The 15981-nt window shown below is 50.8% G+C and overlaps 1 protein-coding gene across 1 annotated transcript in view; it reads right to left on the bottom strand.

Moving 5' to 3' along the window:
* Positions 1–1372: 1372 nt before the first annotated feature.
* The window catches only part of FRAS1 (Fraser extracellular matrix complex subunit 1), a 179045-nt gene continuing 164436 nt past the window's right edge, over positions 1373–15981 (bottom strand). Inside the window, exons 60-73 of the mRNA XM_075422090.1 lie at positions 14691–14891; positions 13213–13400; positions 12750–13025; positions 11498–11730; positions 10951–11111; positions 9948–10162; positions 8361–8511; positions 7255–7362; positions 6919–7078; positions 6085–6201; positions 5204–5370; positions 4676–4881; positions 3422–3568; positions 1373–2444 (exon numbers count right to left, since the gene is read on the bottom strand). Coding sequence (XP_075278205.1) covers positions 1860–2444; positions 3422–3568; positions 4676–4881; positions 5204–5370; positions 6085–6201; positions 6919–7078; positions 7255–7362; positions 8361–8511; positions 9948–10162; positions 10951–11111; positions 11498–11730; positions 12750–13025; positions 13213–13400; positions 14691–14891 — 2915 coding nt within the window. The 3' untranslated portion in view covers positions 1373–1859. The remainder of the gene's footprint in view (positions 2445–3421; positions 3569–4675; positions 4882–5203; positions 5371–6084; positions 6202–6918; positions 7079–7254; positions 7363–8360; positions 8512–9947; positions 10163–10950; positions 11112–11497; positions 11731–12749; positions 13026–13212; positions 13401–14690; positions 14892–15981) is intronic.

Raw genomic sequence — 15981 nt, 5'->3', positions numbered from 1 at the left:
GGCGTTTTGTGAGTGTCTTTTTTCCTTTTAAACGAGAAGTTCGGTCACTTTATTTTAAGGCATATTTGAGAGTGTTTGCTCTAGACAAGCGTGCTCTAGACAGAGTGATGCTCTGTCCTGTACTCCATAGCCTCAGAAGTGATCAAGGTGTCTAAAAAACAGAAAGGCAGGGATGCATGGGCACAGTCAGGGCTGTGCCTGTAGAAGCCCCCTTTTTTGGAGGAAATTGGGCAAAAAAAGCCACACAGAGTCGGGGTGGGCGCGGGCAGAGGGGACCCCTGTCTCAGGGCCTGTTCGGGGGCTCAGCGCGGGCAGCGGGGCTTGGTTCGGGGCTGGGAGCCGGGCCCGGTGGCGGGATTTCCCGCAGCAGGAGCTGGGCTGTGACGGGGAGATGGGGCTCGGGGGGCTCCGCAGGGAGAGCGGCGGCTGGGGCTGGGGGTGCAGAGCCAGAGCCGGGGTCGCAGCTCAGAGCCAGGCCCGGGGGTGGGACCGAGCCGTACGGTCAGACCCGGGCCGAGAGCTGCGAGAAGTCCCCTGTTGGCAGGGCTGGAAAGGGGAGCCCGAAGCCTGCGCTCTGGGGACTCGGAGACTCGTTCAGCGGCTCAAACCCGGAGCCTGGGACCTGCCGCTTTGGGCTGGAAAACAGAGCCCCAGTCCTGCGTTTCTCGGCCTGGAGAGACAGCGGAGTGGTGGGTCTGGGGGCCTGGAAACGGAGCCCGAGTGCTGGGCTCGGGGGCGCAGGAACAGAGGCCGAGCGGAGCGTCTGCAGGGGATGAAGCCGGGCTCAGGGCCTTGGAGCGGAGACTGAAAGTCCTGGGTTTGTTCTCCAGGCTCGGGGGAGCAAAACCCTGGCTCCCGCCTTCAGGGAGGGTGAGGGCGAGTCGGGGGCTTGGGGGGCAGAAAGGGGCAGAAAGGGGGGCGCTGGGGCCAGGCTGAGCTGGGCACCTTCACCCAGAGACCAGGTCCTGCGTGTTGGGCAGGTTTGGGGCTCGGCAGCAGAGCCCACTCGTGTGTTTGGGTGCTGGAACAACAGAGCCCAAGCCCTGCGCTGTCTGGGCTTGGGCTCACTGGGGCAGTTTTGGGGTTTGGAAACAGAGCCCAAGCCCTGCCTTGCTGGGCCAGGAACAGGCCCCCGTCACCATTTCAGGGCCTGGCAGCAGAGCCCCAGCCCCCGGGTCACCATTCCCCGGCAGGCGCTCACGGGCTGGGGTCCCGGTGCGGGCACGGCAGTGCCAGGGCAGCCCCAGCGCTATCGGGACCGTGCCCGGAGCCCCAGGCAGGAGCGGGGAGGGAACCGGCGCCAGTGACTGGCGGTAAGCGGGCGGCGGGGAGGCGCAGGAAAGGAGACCCCGCTCACGCTCTGCGTCAGGTTTACATTCAAACTTTACTGCCTGGCGTGCGGTGAGACGGGACAGTCAACACCCGCGTGACAATTGGTGTCCTTGTCGTGTCCCCCCCCCCAGACCCTCAGACCCCCACACACCGAGTCCCATGCTCGTGGTGGGGCCCTGCCTCGTGTTGGGCAGCAATCCCTGGCCGCCTGCCTCGGGGATCAAACGAGGGGACGCTGCTTCCCCTGCCTCATCCCCCAGCGAGGCGGGGAGGCGACCTGGGAGCAGAGGGTCCCCGCAGAGCCACCCCTCCACCGTGTCCCCACGCCACGGGCCGGGCCTCCTTCGGGGCAGAGCTCCGCGCCATAGCCGCAGCGTGCTGTGCCAAGGTGAGCCGGAGCCACTCCTCCTCCTCCTCCTCACAAGAGTATAAAAATACCAGCGTAACTTTTCTTAGCTTTTCTTTTTCGGATTTTTTTTTTTTTTTACAATTTATAAAAAGCTTTTACCAAAGCAGCGCGTGCTCCGTTAAACTTCTGTTCCGTCGTGCAGGTTGCTGTGGACTTTGACTTCCAAGTTGACCTGCTTCACCTTCCTGCCCTTCCCGTCGCAGCCGCCCCCGGTCTCCCTCAATATATTGACGTTCCTCACGGTGCAGTAGCGGCTGCCTGGGGCCTTCCCTGCGCCCCTGGGCAGCTCCACCTTGGTGTTCAGGGGATGCTCCTCCGGGGCAGCTCTGGCAGCCTCCCGCTTCCTCCGCAGCTTTCGGCACCTCCGGGCGAGGAGGCAAACTCCCGGCAGCACCAGCAGCAGCAGGGCGACGGCAGCCACGGCGCTCCCCAGCGAAGCGCCCGCCTGAGATAAGGAGGCTGCGACGGCGGCTTCCTCCTGCTCCAAGACAAGCGGCTTCATGTTGGTGCCATTCTTCATCTGGTCGCCTTCGTTGTCGTAGACTAAGGAGTCGTCCAGCATCAGCCTCCTGTTGCTATCGACCAAGTCCCGGCGGCCGCGTTTCCAGCGGCGAGCGAGGGATCGCTGAACGCGAGGCCCTGCCATGCCCTCTGGGCCAATCACGTAGATGACTTGAAGGTACCACTGGTGTCCAGCTTCCACCTTTAAGAAAGGGAAGACGTGCAACACAGGAGATTTTCACTACAGCTTTTAGATCAAGTGATTTTTGATTTTAAAGGTTGGGCTGGTCGCATTTTTTGTCCCATTTCTTGGCTCACGCAAATATCAACAGAAAGGCTCAGTGTGTTTCTATGAGCATCTGCAATAGTATTTAACACCAAGTGAGGTCTTCAGTCTTTTTGTCTATCTTTAGCAACTGCAATAATTAATTCAGGAACATTAATAATGTGTTTTTAAAGACCTTCTCTCCTGAGTGCTTTGGGGGGAAAAAAAAAAACAACAAAAAACTTAATCACCAGAATAAATTCCTCATCTCTGTTTTCTGTGCTGGGGTTTGCGTCTTAACTGGTTCCACTGTTAATTTGCGGTACGATCCTAGGAATGCCAAGAAGCCGCTGAAGCAAACAGAGGCTACTGGGTTACCAGAGCACCTCTCTGGGGAGGGACAAAATAGCCCAGAAATCAGGGTATAAAATTCTGCCCTTGATCGGGAGCTTCCTCTGTGTCCCTCCTGTTTCCGCCACAATCTGCTTGGCTCCTCCAAGTCTCGTACTCTCCAGCCTCTGTGCTCAGAGAGGAACCGCAGCCACAGGTCTCCTGCCCCTCTGATCGGGAAGGGCTGCAGGGAGCTCCGAGCTGCGTCTGCCTTCAGCAGACGGGACAGCCCCATTGATGGACTTCCACTGCTGAACAGAGACTCTGATCTCTCAGCTCGCATTTATGGCCAGGCAAATCAAGGAGAGGCCTGCCCCAGCACGATCTGCAAATGCAGATCATCACGTGTATGTGAGGCCACCTCGCTCCACAGAGACCATGTTGCGGGTGGACGTGGAGGCAGCGCGTCCTGCCTCGCCGTCAGAAAGCTTGGTTGAGGGTCGCTGTTAAACTGCAGACAGCTGCAAGACCTACCTTAGCATGAATCTGGTTTCTCTAGGCAACCAATATCACTTGGTACGTACCTTGTAGAGAGCATCCACCTTGAGGGTAAATCCGTCGACTCCGGGCATGCTGCTTACCGAATGAAACTCTGACAGTTCGGAAGCAAAGTGGGCATCGAAAGGCACATCATGGAAATACTTATCCGTCACTTCTGGTTGGTTTCGGTCCTGGAAACCAGAGAGGTGTTATGAAGAGGAGTGCGTGCTGTCCTCTTCCCACAGGGAAGCCAGAAGGCAGGTCACTACGTGACACCTGCGTACTGCTGCAGAAATCGAGTCCAGACACCCAGTCTCCACACCCACATGCGCGTACAGACATTTCTTTAAATGCGTGGGTTACTGCACAGGAAACATTTATGACCTCTATGATTTGTAGACACTTCACACTGTTTTCGTACTGATTGTGTCAATATTAGGTTTGTAGAGCTGACATCAGGTGCAGAGTTTAGCCAGCCTGCTCAAATATGCATGCCACACTAACTAATACCATTAACATTGCCCTCATCCTGTGAGTGGTAATGGGGCTGCCAGCGAGAACGCTAATTACAAAGCATGTAATAAAAGCTGAACGAATCTTGGGAACAAATTGTAGATTTGTACAAGGAAGGAGAATTTCTGTGTAACTGGTAAATAAATCTCCCTTTATATGATGCCAGTCCTGTCAATTTCAAGCCATGTTATAAGCAGAGATCAAGGGAAATTCTAAGAGTTTGGTAAATTACTTCTTTTTCTTCCTAACTTGTGGTTCATTTTTTTTTTTACTTAGACTAAGAAATACTCATGGATAAAGACTGAGGAAAAGCCGATCTTGTCTTCATGTACTGCAAAAAATCCACTACATTTTGCTTCTCATCCGTTTGTAGTCAGGAAAAAACAGAAAGCAGAAGCATTTCAGACCCCTCACAGCTGAGTGAAGCGTTTAGCACAGGCACCTCACTTTACTCTGGGTCTGGTTTTCCACGGCTGCACAAAGGTGCAGGGGGCTGGGAGGGTGGCAGGGTCTGCCTGGAGACTGCAGGATGTTGCGGGGTTTGGGGATGCCTGGGCAAGTCACACAGTGCTGCATCATCTGGGACACTCATGCTAGTGAGAACATGCGGACTGAAATAGCTCATACGAGCTAAATATCGTTATGTGCAGCCCCTCCCCACAAATAGGAAGGCCATTTAGTTCCCAGGTCTGTTAGGTCAGTGAGTGGCTGGGAGACCAGACTTCTCCAGACATGGTCACATACAATACTCAACATCACGGTTTTGTGCACAGCAGAAAACTCACCAAGAGGAGAAATCGGTGTTTCAGGTGCTTGTTGGGTTGAATACAGCCATACTGGGGCCCCTCGTTATAGACGGTGCCCGTAGGGTCAAAGAAAGGCACATAGCCATCCCTGCCCGTACACAGATAGACCTTTTCCAACTGCAGTTTGTAAGCGGCATTTAGGTTTTGTTCGGGGTTCCAGAGCACGCGGCCGTACAGGATTTGCCCTGAGGACATTGGGAGAAAAACGTTCAGGTTACATTTTCCAGTTCAACAAGAGAACCATTGTTAGAGCCAGATACACCAAACCACGCATGGCTCTGGGTTTTAAAGGTTTTGTGTGTGCAGATGACAAAATACCATGTCAGAGCACATTCTTGTCTTGTCATGCTGTTACAGGGCTGTAATGTGCTCAAAATGCCACTTGTTGCTGTAAAAGGGGCAAAGCCAAATCTGGGGTTTACCCTTCTCTTTCAGAGGAATGGAAGTTGCGAAGACAGAAACATTAGGTACAAGCAGAACAAGAAAGAAAAAGAAAATAAATCCTACCCTTTGAAAAAGCCCCTTTGTAATCCATTTCTGCCACAGATATTTCGGATTTGGTGGGGTCCATCAGAAACACCTTCTCGTTGTTACAGAGCTGAAACTCCGTGTTTAGGGAGTAGACAACGGGAACTGGGCGGTTTGTCTGCTGGAAGGCAATCGGGATCAAAAATCTAAAATCGGGACAGGAGAGGAAAAAGGAGAGGTTTCATTTGGACGCACCTGAAGTTACACGCTGGTGACCTGCACAGTCTGCTTCACCTTTCTGCCCTCCCGCTTTACTGTTCACAGTCTAGCAGCCCGTACTATGGTGTTCTTCAACCCAAGATGACTTGTTGCCCCTCACCCTGCCCCGGTTTTCCAGTAATGGTGCAGGGCTCTGCATGATCAGCTGAAGCCTCCTCCCAACATGTTTGATTTTCTTTCTGTCTGAGGACAACCGAAGGCTCTGTGGGCTTCTGCAGCCTTGAGGCTGAAAACTGCTGGCTGAGACATACGATAGCCCAGAACATCCCCTGTTCTGGGAGTCCACACTTGCGCTAGATGTGACACAGGAAAGGCAGGCACACAGAGGAAGGCAACTTTTTTAAAGAAAGTTTTGTTTTTTAAAGAAAGCAAAGATGCCTGCCGTGCGCTCAGGAGTAACAGACCCTGCCACACTACAGACTGTCCGGAGCACTGCGACCACCAGCCCAGCCCAGCAATCTTTCACCACCCTGAGGGGGAATGGTCTCGGTTTCAGGCGGACTCCTGAGCCAAAGGAGAGGTTCCTCCCCCCTCTTTTCCCTTCCGGCTGCTGTTGCAGCATGCCCCCCACCTGCTGGGACCACACAAACAACCCAAACAGGCTAAACTGTCCTGCTGCCATGATGATGGGGACTCCTTACCGCTCGGGAGCGTGAGCTGTACAGGGCAGGGGCTTGTCTCCAGGCTCTACCCACGGCTGCGTGGGCTGCACAGTACAGGGAATTAAGAAGATCGTGTACTCTCCTGAGTAGTCCTTCCTGGGAACAGACAGGAGACACTGTGGTCACCAACCGAGACTCCAAGCTGTTCACCCAGCTGATGTGTTTGCCTATCATGCACCATTTTCTAATTAGAGTAAGCAGGCAAGACAAAGTTCATAGCAGGGCCTCTCTCTCACCCTGGAAATGTCCATCTACTCCAGCAGTCGCAGGAGGGACCAGTTTGACCCACGGTATTTAATCTGACCCTCTGCGCAAGAAGCACAGACTGAAAGAATAAACAGTTACGGACAGAAGTAATAATGAAAAGCAATTTTTTTTAAAAAGTGAACCAAATACTCCTAGATCTTAACATACCTAACACCTCCACCAAGCAGAGCACTACTGATTAAGTCAGTTGTGGACACGAAATCCTGCTTTTAACTTGCAGACTGCAAAACAACCTTGAATAGTCACCACTGGTATCTATCTCTCCACTGGCTTAATTGCTAGAAAAATGCATTTACAAGGAGATGAACCAATTTTTCCCTCTACTTACAGCACCAGCAGAGGAGCGTGCTCTAGCTCTGGACCCTCGAACAAAGCTGGCTCCTGAACACTCCGCGCTATTGCTGTGGCTGCTGAAAGGGCAGCAATCTCTCAGGCCTGGATCTGAAACTGCTCCGCTGCTGCTCTTAACTACATGCATGCTCATTGCTTGAGAAGAACATTGTGCTGTGGGCAGCTGCTGAAAGCGGCTGAACCCACAGTTCTCACCTGTTATAGGAGCTGGTTGCTCTCCAGAGCTGGTAGGGAGAGTCAAAAGTCTGAGCGCTCCACAGCAGCTGCAGGTCAAATTCGATCCCTCCCAGGTGGTCTGGAGTCATTAAAAAAGACTTGACATCTGGCAGGCTGTGGTGCTCCATTACAAAAAGCCCTGGGGTGAGGACAAGGAGGTGACAGATAAGGCAGAGTACAGGGACACCCCACTCCGCACACCTCAGCACAGAGGGATGTCTTGTGGGAAGAGGGACTTGTTCTGCTACCGGTGTTTCCAGAATGGATCTGCATTTGTACATTGATTTCTTCCTCTATCAGGACTAATACTCTCACCTCTGAACTTGGCCTGTGTCTTGAACTCGATAACCAGCCGGCCATCCTCGCGGATGTAGATCCTGATTATCTGCAGCCGGGCTGAGAGAACGCTGTCCGTCTGAATCCCTGCACAGTGCAGCAAGAACAAAGTCACTGGGGAGGCCACGCAGCACAGTCAGTCCTCAGGTGGGCTCTGTCAGCCCCGCATAGCTCCAGAAGCATGTGGGAGAGCTCCAAAAAGGCATTGTTTAATTGGGATCGTCCTCCAGCGAGTCAGCTACACACTTCCCTCATTACCCACGTGCCACATAAGCCTCAACTCAAGCATAAAGGAAGTAAATATACTGAGTTCCCCTCTATGATTAGCCTGTGAATGTAACTTATTTTACATAGTAAGTGGTAGGTAGTTGTTTCTGGGTACTCCTGGCTTTAATTCCTGAGCAGTCCTCCATGAACAAAGCTCTGCGAGTCCCTCCTCTACAATACTTAGTGTCACCGCTGGCAGAATAAAATCGAAGGTGAGGCACTGTCTGTTCCTCGTAGCCCTTTGAGCAGCAGTACTACACACAGACTCAAATATCGCCGGAAAGGAAAATTAGAAGACTCGCAGGAACAGAATAAACCATGCACAGATGCACAGATGTTAGGTCTTGGATGTAACCACCAGCACAGGACAGGAACAATTTAGGGCTTGCTGCAGGGAATACTGCTGTTTTAACAAACAAGTAGATACTACGGGAAAAAGTCCATCCTGTGAGAGCCAAGAGGCTGACGAACGTGACTGCAGCTCACTGAAATGTGTCAGAGACATCGCTCCAAATATCCCACAGGGAGCACCCTCTGCCTGGCTGTGGAGACTCTGATGAAGAGAGTGCTCGTTTCCTTCAGCCCTTTCTAGGGCTCAGTGACAACTGTCCCCATCAGCCCAGAGAGGCTGGGAGGAAATGACAGCCCCCTCGCTAAGCTTACACAAATGCAGGCACACCTGGACTCAGCCCGCACGCCCTTTACTTCGGTGAGTGGCACCCATGCTCGGGACTGCAGTGGCATTGCAGAACCTAAGCAAAAGGAAAAAACAAGAACAAACCAATTCTCCCGTACCCTTTCAAATGCCTCGGACCTACCCGTCCTCCAGAGAACAGTATCATAGAAAAAGGAGAACTCCATCTCTGTGTGATGCTCAAGAGAAGCCCAACCTCTTGGCGCTGTCACGTAAATATAGGACACATAGAGTGGGACGTGGACTGTTAAGAAGGACTGAGCAGAGTCCCGTACCTGTCAATAAAACACAAAAAAGGTGGTTATGCACCTTCCAAAGAAGAGACACTGGCCTAGGCTCACAGCACCCACTGCATTCGTGTTCTGCTCTGCAAATGGGGAAAAAGCCAGAGTACCTGCAACAGAAGACTCCTCTTTGGTTCTGGACCACGAATTATCCACACAGGGAGGATAATGCAAGGACGAAGTATTTATAAAGCAATATAATGTCATTGCTCCGTAAAGACTGAGCATTGCTGCAAACTATTAGCTGGTTTGCAGAAAAGTCATTGCTGGACTGCCATTTGAAAAACAATAATGAACTGCAGGGAAAAAAGTATGCAAGCACAGAGTGCTCCTCATACACTATAAAACCTGTACAATTAAGTCAGAGATGATGGTCTGAACTTTCTTTACCTTTACATGTAGGTACATTAGACAAACCTGTATTTTAAATACAGGTAAGTGCTAAACCACACTGGTGTCATGGTACAAAAGGAGCTGTGGTCACAACTTCATCTCAAAACTCCCTCAGTTTCCAATTCTGTGAATTAAAAATAAGCAATTCTGCTTGCTCAGGACTGGCCCTAAGAGTATCTGAAATACCACAGCTCTCCGGCTGTATATACACCATCTATTATCTGCAGAGCGCAGCTGTACTCTGCAAGCCCCCGAGAGAGCTCAAAGAGGCATTCCAGACTGGCTGGTGCCAGTCTCCACATACTAAATTATGCAGTTGTGCAGTTTAAGTGTCTTCTCTGGATTTGTGCAAATAATTGGAGCTGTAAAAGGAAAGTTAACACAGTATTCCAGACTGGCAGGAATTAAAAGAGATGATGCTGGCTGTAACATTCTGACTGGGAGATTAATACAAGAATCTAATGCAGATGAGAGGTTGACTTGAGCAAGATGTACATGTATAATCCATCCATGAGAGGGCAGTGAGACACGTCTAATAGCAAAAGCTGCTATCTTACAGAAGAACATTTCTGGCTTTTGGTTTACCACTCGGTTAATTAAGAAATAACTTAAAAATTCTGATTACCTCACTCCACTGAGGAGTACGAACTGATGTGCCTCTGCTCTGTTCTTTGCTCATTTATATTGGCTAAGAATACAGTGAAAATTCTAAAAGAATAGAGCACAGGTGAGAATGTTTTGTATTTCCAGTACATCCTTATATTAAAAAAAAAAAAAAATTTACTGGTGCTTTGAAGATTAAGAGAATAAAACCTATGTCACCCCAACCAAAATTAAAAAAAAAAATTAATTAAATGCATCTCACAAAGCACCGTTCTTTTTCGGGTAAAAGGTGGAGGGGTAACCATGCTCCAGTTGTACAGAGCAGACCAGCAAACATACCTAGCAAATATTCATGAACACAAAGTGAAGCTCTGCCTAAGAATTGAGAAAGATCTGGATTACGTGGAAGGGTTTTGGATGTGGCACCTCACCTGGAAGTCAGCGGTGACAGAGCCTCCACAGACATCGATTAATTCAGTCATGTCATAATAAGCATCAAAAGTCCAAATGCAGCTCTTCAGGTTGAGGTGCTTATAGAGCTGGATCGTCTTCGGCTCTCTCACTGTGGGGTCAAACTGGTAAGGGCGGTCATAGCCAGGAGAGAGAATGATGCTGTCGTAGGTCACTTCATCCAGAAACCCTGCCTCTGGGATTAAAAGACATCAGGACACTGACTACTCCAGATTTTAAAGAGCCTGAAGACAAGTACTGAGGTCCCATTTTCACTCTCAAACCACGTCAGTGACTTTTACTATATTAGGGAATTAATGGGCTCCTCTCACTTCCTTATCCTGGAGGTCATACTGAATATGCACAGGTCTTCACAGGGAAAAATGTTATAGGAATGGGGTAAGAATCCTAAAAACCAAACTTATGAACCTACTAATGAACGGTTGAAGTTAAAATTTAAGAAATGTAGAACAGCTTGCGTATGAAATGAACAGAATTAAGTACAACAACCCCCTGCCCGCCATGGAACAAGAGTGAACCCCATTACCCTGAGCGTTAAGAGACACAAACTGCTTTTTTTCTTTGGCTCTGGCATTTACTTCAGCAGTGAATTTGCTTTTACTCCTTGTTGCCACGCTGGAGACCTCAGTGACACAGAGACAGTGATCCACTTCCTGTGGATCCTTCTCTAACCGCATGGATATCACAAGACAGATTTGAAAAGCAGACAATCACCAGCACTGTATGAACCCACAGACTCCTCAAGCAGAGCAATGCTGCTTAACCCCATTATGTTTTAAACATTCCCGTGCATTGCATCTCATCTTCAACAGGGCAACTGTGTTCACTGCTGTTAGTACAGGAAGATTGATTATTATTTCCATCATGTCAAGAGAGCCAGAGGAAGATAAAGCCTTCTTTTCTGCATTTCTTTACTGGCTTCTCCCTACCACCAAGAAAGCAAAGGCTGGCTTTAAAGATTACCTGAGATGCCCCTGAGGTCTCTGATGGTGACCAGGTTTGAGCAGACGTGCTGGTGCCTGTAGATAGACTCGGAGAGAAGGAAATGCAGATTGTGCAGTGGCAGGGTGGAGATGAGGGGCAGCATACCGTCCTGATGGGGGATCTGCACCGAGATGTGGATTCTGGAACAAACAGTGGATGACACAGCAGAGAAAGGTGGCCCTGGCAGGCACGGGAGTCTCATGCCCCACAGCAGCACAGCACAGACAGGGTGAGCCTGCTAGCGGCAGCCTGATATTTAGTTTCAGCTAGACTTCTCCATCTACACATCTGCTCCTTAAGCTGTCCCACCAACTCCGATATCCTGAGGGGAAGGGCACCCCCTCAGCAGAGCAGGGTGTGAAGAAGAGAGTGGGAGCACCACCCTGAGCACCCGATGCCGTTCAACAGGGCACCCTGCACAGAGGGGTGCGGTTTCAGACGTATGATCTCCTCCCAACCCAAGCCAGCCCTGTAACTCTGGGTGGCCTAGTGAAGGACTGCGCTCTCCCCTTCTCCAGGCTCATACCTGTTGGGATGTTCCTTGTGCTTGACATCCAAGTACTTCAGAGTGGCAATGAATGACTGTGCCTGGAAACCTCGGGCCGTCCCTGCCACCACAGGAGTGTGACAAATGGCACTGTCTGTGCCTATGGTAACCACGCTGCTTCTCAGGGGGGTCCCCACATGGCCAGCCTTGTCCACAGCCTTCACCACACAGCGCACGTGGAACCGCCGGCTGAAGTAAATGCTGTCCAGCACCTGCAGGGAACGAGGAGGGAGAAACATGCACGTGGGTCAAAGACACCAGCATTGCAACATCTGACCGTGTAGCAAAATCACTTTGTCCTGGTGTTTTGAGGCAGCATGGAGGCAAGGCACACGCAAACTAGCAGCACGCGTGTGCCAGTGTCTGCTTGGCCACTTGGGCTTGCAGGTGTGATTGGACTCTTGTTACCCACGCTGCAGTAGATGCTTGAGTATGTTGGGTGCTTGACAGCTTCCTAACTCTGCCCACACACGGAAGGGAGGGGAAGAGGGAGCCTGAGCTGTTACGATCTGCCAAGCTCCATCTGCCTCCTGCCACCAGGGATTTACTGAAGCATCTGAGTGCTCACAGCTGCTTCACGTGTCAACAGAATTGGTGCTTTTAGCAGGCTCAGTGAAGAACAATGCTACATTTTCTGAAGCCAAAAGAAAAAAAATAATCCCCAAAGCAGCACCCATATGTCTCATGCCAATTCCGAAATCCGAGGAGATTTTAGGTTTTAATCTCTGTGTAACTAAAGTGTGCGCTACCCTCTAAAAATGTCTCAGACCTGTGCAAGTTGGCACAGTCTAGAAATACACCTGGGTGCCTGAGCAGAGCTGAGACATCACAGTTGGGAGTGCCCAGGAAAAGCCCCCAGAGGAAAACAGTAATTCTGTTTTCTGGGGCAGGACAGGAACAATCCGGGGACAGAGAGGCCTCAGGCCACAGACGGAGCAATGCAGCAAAAGGAGTGCCCAAAGGAACAGCGGCTCCTAACTTGAGCTATGCCCTTCCTGCCACTTGAGTAGGACGGAAGGAAGGCAGGCAATCCCACAGCCAAACCCTGGTAACAGGGGTCACATCAGCGCGCTGAGCTGTTACTCAGGCACAGCCGCCTTTTCAGGCGTGTGACTTTTCAGCTGCAGGAACACAACCAAATTTCACGTGCGAGTGATCACACAGTACACAGACTGACAGAGCTGCCCCAAGCCCTCACTGACCTATGCCCTGCTGGTACCTAGCCACGTACCTTATGGTTGACACTAGTGAACGGTGTGTTGTCAGTGATGGTTTCAAAAGGTGATCTGGCTCCATTCCCATCCGTGGGGGTTGCTACTTCCCAGCTGAACTGTATTGAAGACTGGTTGATCCCAGCCTCACTGCAGCGTTCCTTCATGACTGTGTACTTGGGGAAGTGAGGGTCACAAGGAGTGACACAGATGAGCGGATAGCCTGGGGAAGGGGATTTCTTAACACCGTCCTTGGTCACTTCTTCCACCCGGTCGTAATCAGCCAGGGTGACGACCTGTATGGATGCAAGACGGCAGCATTCGCCTGGGGCTAAGGGGAGGGCCAGAAAAGGCAATCCTTCCCACACACTCCAAGCCTGCTACACCGCTGTGGCTCTTAATTTTATTTGGGAAACCCCACTAGGGTTTTCTGGTCTGTACCTGAAGGGTGCTAAATCACATCCATTGCAATGGGCAACTTACCACGGGAGGTGCTGGTAGAATCAGACTCCCTGCTGCCTCCTGATCCAAAATAGTCACTATTGCAGTGCTGGTGTCTCCAAGAACAGCTTCCACTGGATCATCTGGACCCAGCACCACAGAAAAGGACTCATGCCACTCCCGGTCTTCATTGGACATGATCTCCACCTTAAACATGATGTGGTTCAGACCTGTGAGAGGAAACACAAGAGAAACAGGGAGAACTCAATTCATCATCAGATATTGCTCTGGAATTCTTATTAAAAAAACACACAGCTGGTCTAGGCTATGACTACTGAAACATTACGATAAAATACACATTATGAATTTTATTTCTGCTCATTGCTACTAATAATTTAGCCCCATCCACACAGGAGGCTACTCTATACATAAAACACCAGCTATGACAGCTGATGCAATTGATCGGGCGATAGATTTACTAGCAGGTGCCATCTGAGGATTAATAATGCCTGTCTTATATTAGGTGTCTGTAGTAGAAAATCTATGACCCAAAGCACATGCCCACCCCTGCTGTGAGCATCTCTGCTCTCTTTCACACCAGTATGCAGAACTGTTTGGTGAGGGCTTCTTGGTCCAGCAACATGGTCTGAGCTGTTGCACTGGATCCCGCTGAGCCTCGCATCCTCTGAAGACTACTCTCGCCTGCCAGATTCTAGTGCTTCTTCCTCTGTTCTGATCACTCTTCATTTAACAGTCCAGCCTTTTTGTATGACAAGATTATAGCCATAGCAGAGTGCAAGGCTACAGCCCAAAAGACTCACGCTGCAAAAGAGACCACATAGTAAGTGGTCTATGTAGCATATTTAAAATACATTACCAAAAAACCCAGAAAAACAACCCCAAACTAACCAAACCCCAGATCCTTCTCATCCAGCGGGGCATTGTGAAGGGATGAAATGTTGTACACAAGAGATGACATGGCAAGATACGGGACAGCCTTCCCAATTTTTCAAGTGACATTAATTCCAGTGAGCAGAAAGCCTCAACCATCTTTCCATTTCCTCCGGCATTTACGGTCTGCCCAGTAAATAGCTCATCACCTGCGGGCTTTCATTCCCTCCTCCTTTTCATTTCCCTGTGGCTCAGGCAGCAGCTTGGTGCTTTGCTTATTGAGCAGGGAGGGCTGGTGCTCAGAACACCAGTGTGTTTGAACTGAGGATGATCAGGCAACCAGAAGGTTGTAACACAGGACTCCTGTAAAACACTGAAGGTGTTTCCCACAAAAACTGTGATGAGCCCAAGATCAAATCTAAACCCGAAAACCTAAGGGTATATTATGCCTTCTTACAGCTAATGCAGTTCACTTCACTGGGAGCAGTTAGACCTGTGTTGTAAACCTCATGCAAAAAGTGGCTTTTTCCAAATCTCCTGAATATTTCCCTTCAGTGCTCCTTTCTGATATACACAAAATGTCACTGGTCATGCCACCGCCTCTAACCTTCCCTCCAAGCACCCTTTACCTGGGCTGAATTTGAGCATTCGACTCTTGGGATAGTAATCCACTCCAGCCTGAGCTGAGCCATCGCGGGTGCTACAGCGGACTTTTGAGGTCCTGTTCAGATCCCCTCTCCGGACCACCTTGATGTTTATAACAGCAACACCCTCCGGGCCAGGTGGCTCCCGTACTTGGTACGCAGCTTCTTCAAACTCAATGGTGGGTGCTAAAGAAACAGCAGTGAAGAAAAAGGCCCAGGTTTGCACACCAACTGAATTTACAGATGCAGGGCATTCAGCAGCTGAGGTGAGCTAAGCTCAGCTCCTTCTAGACTCTACACATCTTCAGAGCAAGGGCTCCTCCTCCCAAGTTTGAACTTGGGCCAAAAATGCAGCTGTGAGGGTTAGATGTGAAGTAGGGCAAGGGGTGGGGCAAAACTCAACACATATACTGGGCTACGGAGGATGGTAAATTATTTTCCCATCCCCTGCCTCCCACTGAACCACACGCCCTCAGATCCATGCCACATGATGGTGCTACAGTTCATTGGCATTCACACCAGAGGGGCGCAGCATCCCCCTGCTTCCCCACAGATCTCTCCAGGAGTGGTAGATACACCAGAAGGCTGTGCTGCCATTCAGCATGACCTGGACAGGCATGTCCAGTTGGGCAGAGAGGAACCTGATGAGGTTCAACAAAGGCAAATGCAGGGTCCTGCACCTGGGGAGGAACAACCCCATGCACCAGTACAGGCTTGGGGCGGACCTGCTGGAGAGTAACTCTGTGGAGAGGGACCTGGGTGTCCTAGTGGACAACAGGTTAACCATGAGCCAGCAGTGTGCCCTGGTTGCCAAGAAGGCCAATGGCATCCTGGGTTGCATTAGGAGGAGCGTGGCCAGCAGGTCGAGGGAGGTTCTCCTTCCCCCTCTACTCCGCCCTAGTGAGGCTTCATCTGGAGTACTGTGTCCAGTTCTGGGCTCCCCAGTTCAAGAAAGATGAAGAGCTACTGGAGAGAGTCCAGTGGAGGGCTATGAGGATGATGAGGGGACTGGAGCATCTCTCCTATGAGGAGAGGCTGAGGGAGCTGGGCTTGTTTAGCCTGAAGAAGAGAAGGCTGAGAGGGGACCTAATATACACTTACAAATATCTGAAGGGTGGGTGTCAGGAGGATGGGGCCAAACTCTTTTCAGTAGTGCCCAGCGACAGGACAAGGGGCAATGGGTACAAACTGAAGCACAGGAAGTTCCGTCTGAACATGAGGAAGAACTTCTTCACTCTGAGGGTGACGGAGCACTGGAACAGGCTGCCCAGGGAGG

The sequence above is a fragment of the Opisthocomus hoazin genome, chromosome 5 (genome assembly GCF_030867145.1).
Source record: "Opisthocomus hoazin isolate bOpiHoa1 chromosome 5, bOpiHoa1.hap1, whole genome shotgun sequence".
Classification (NCBI taxonomy): domain Eukaryota; kingdom Metazoa; phylum Chordata; class Aves; order Opisthocomiformes; family Opisthocomidae; genus Opisthocomus; species Opisthocomus hoazin.
The sequence above is the reverse complement of the archived record's forward strand: the minus strand, read 5'-3'. Positions and strand labels throughout refer to the sequence as shown.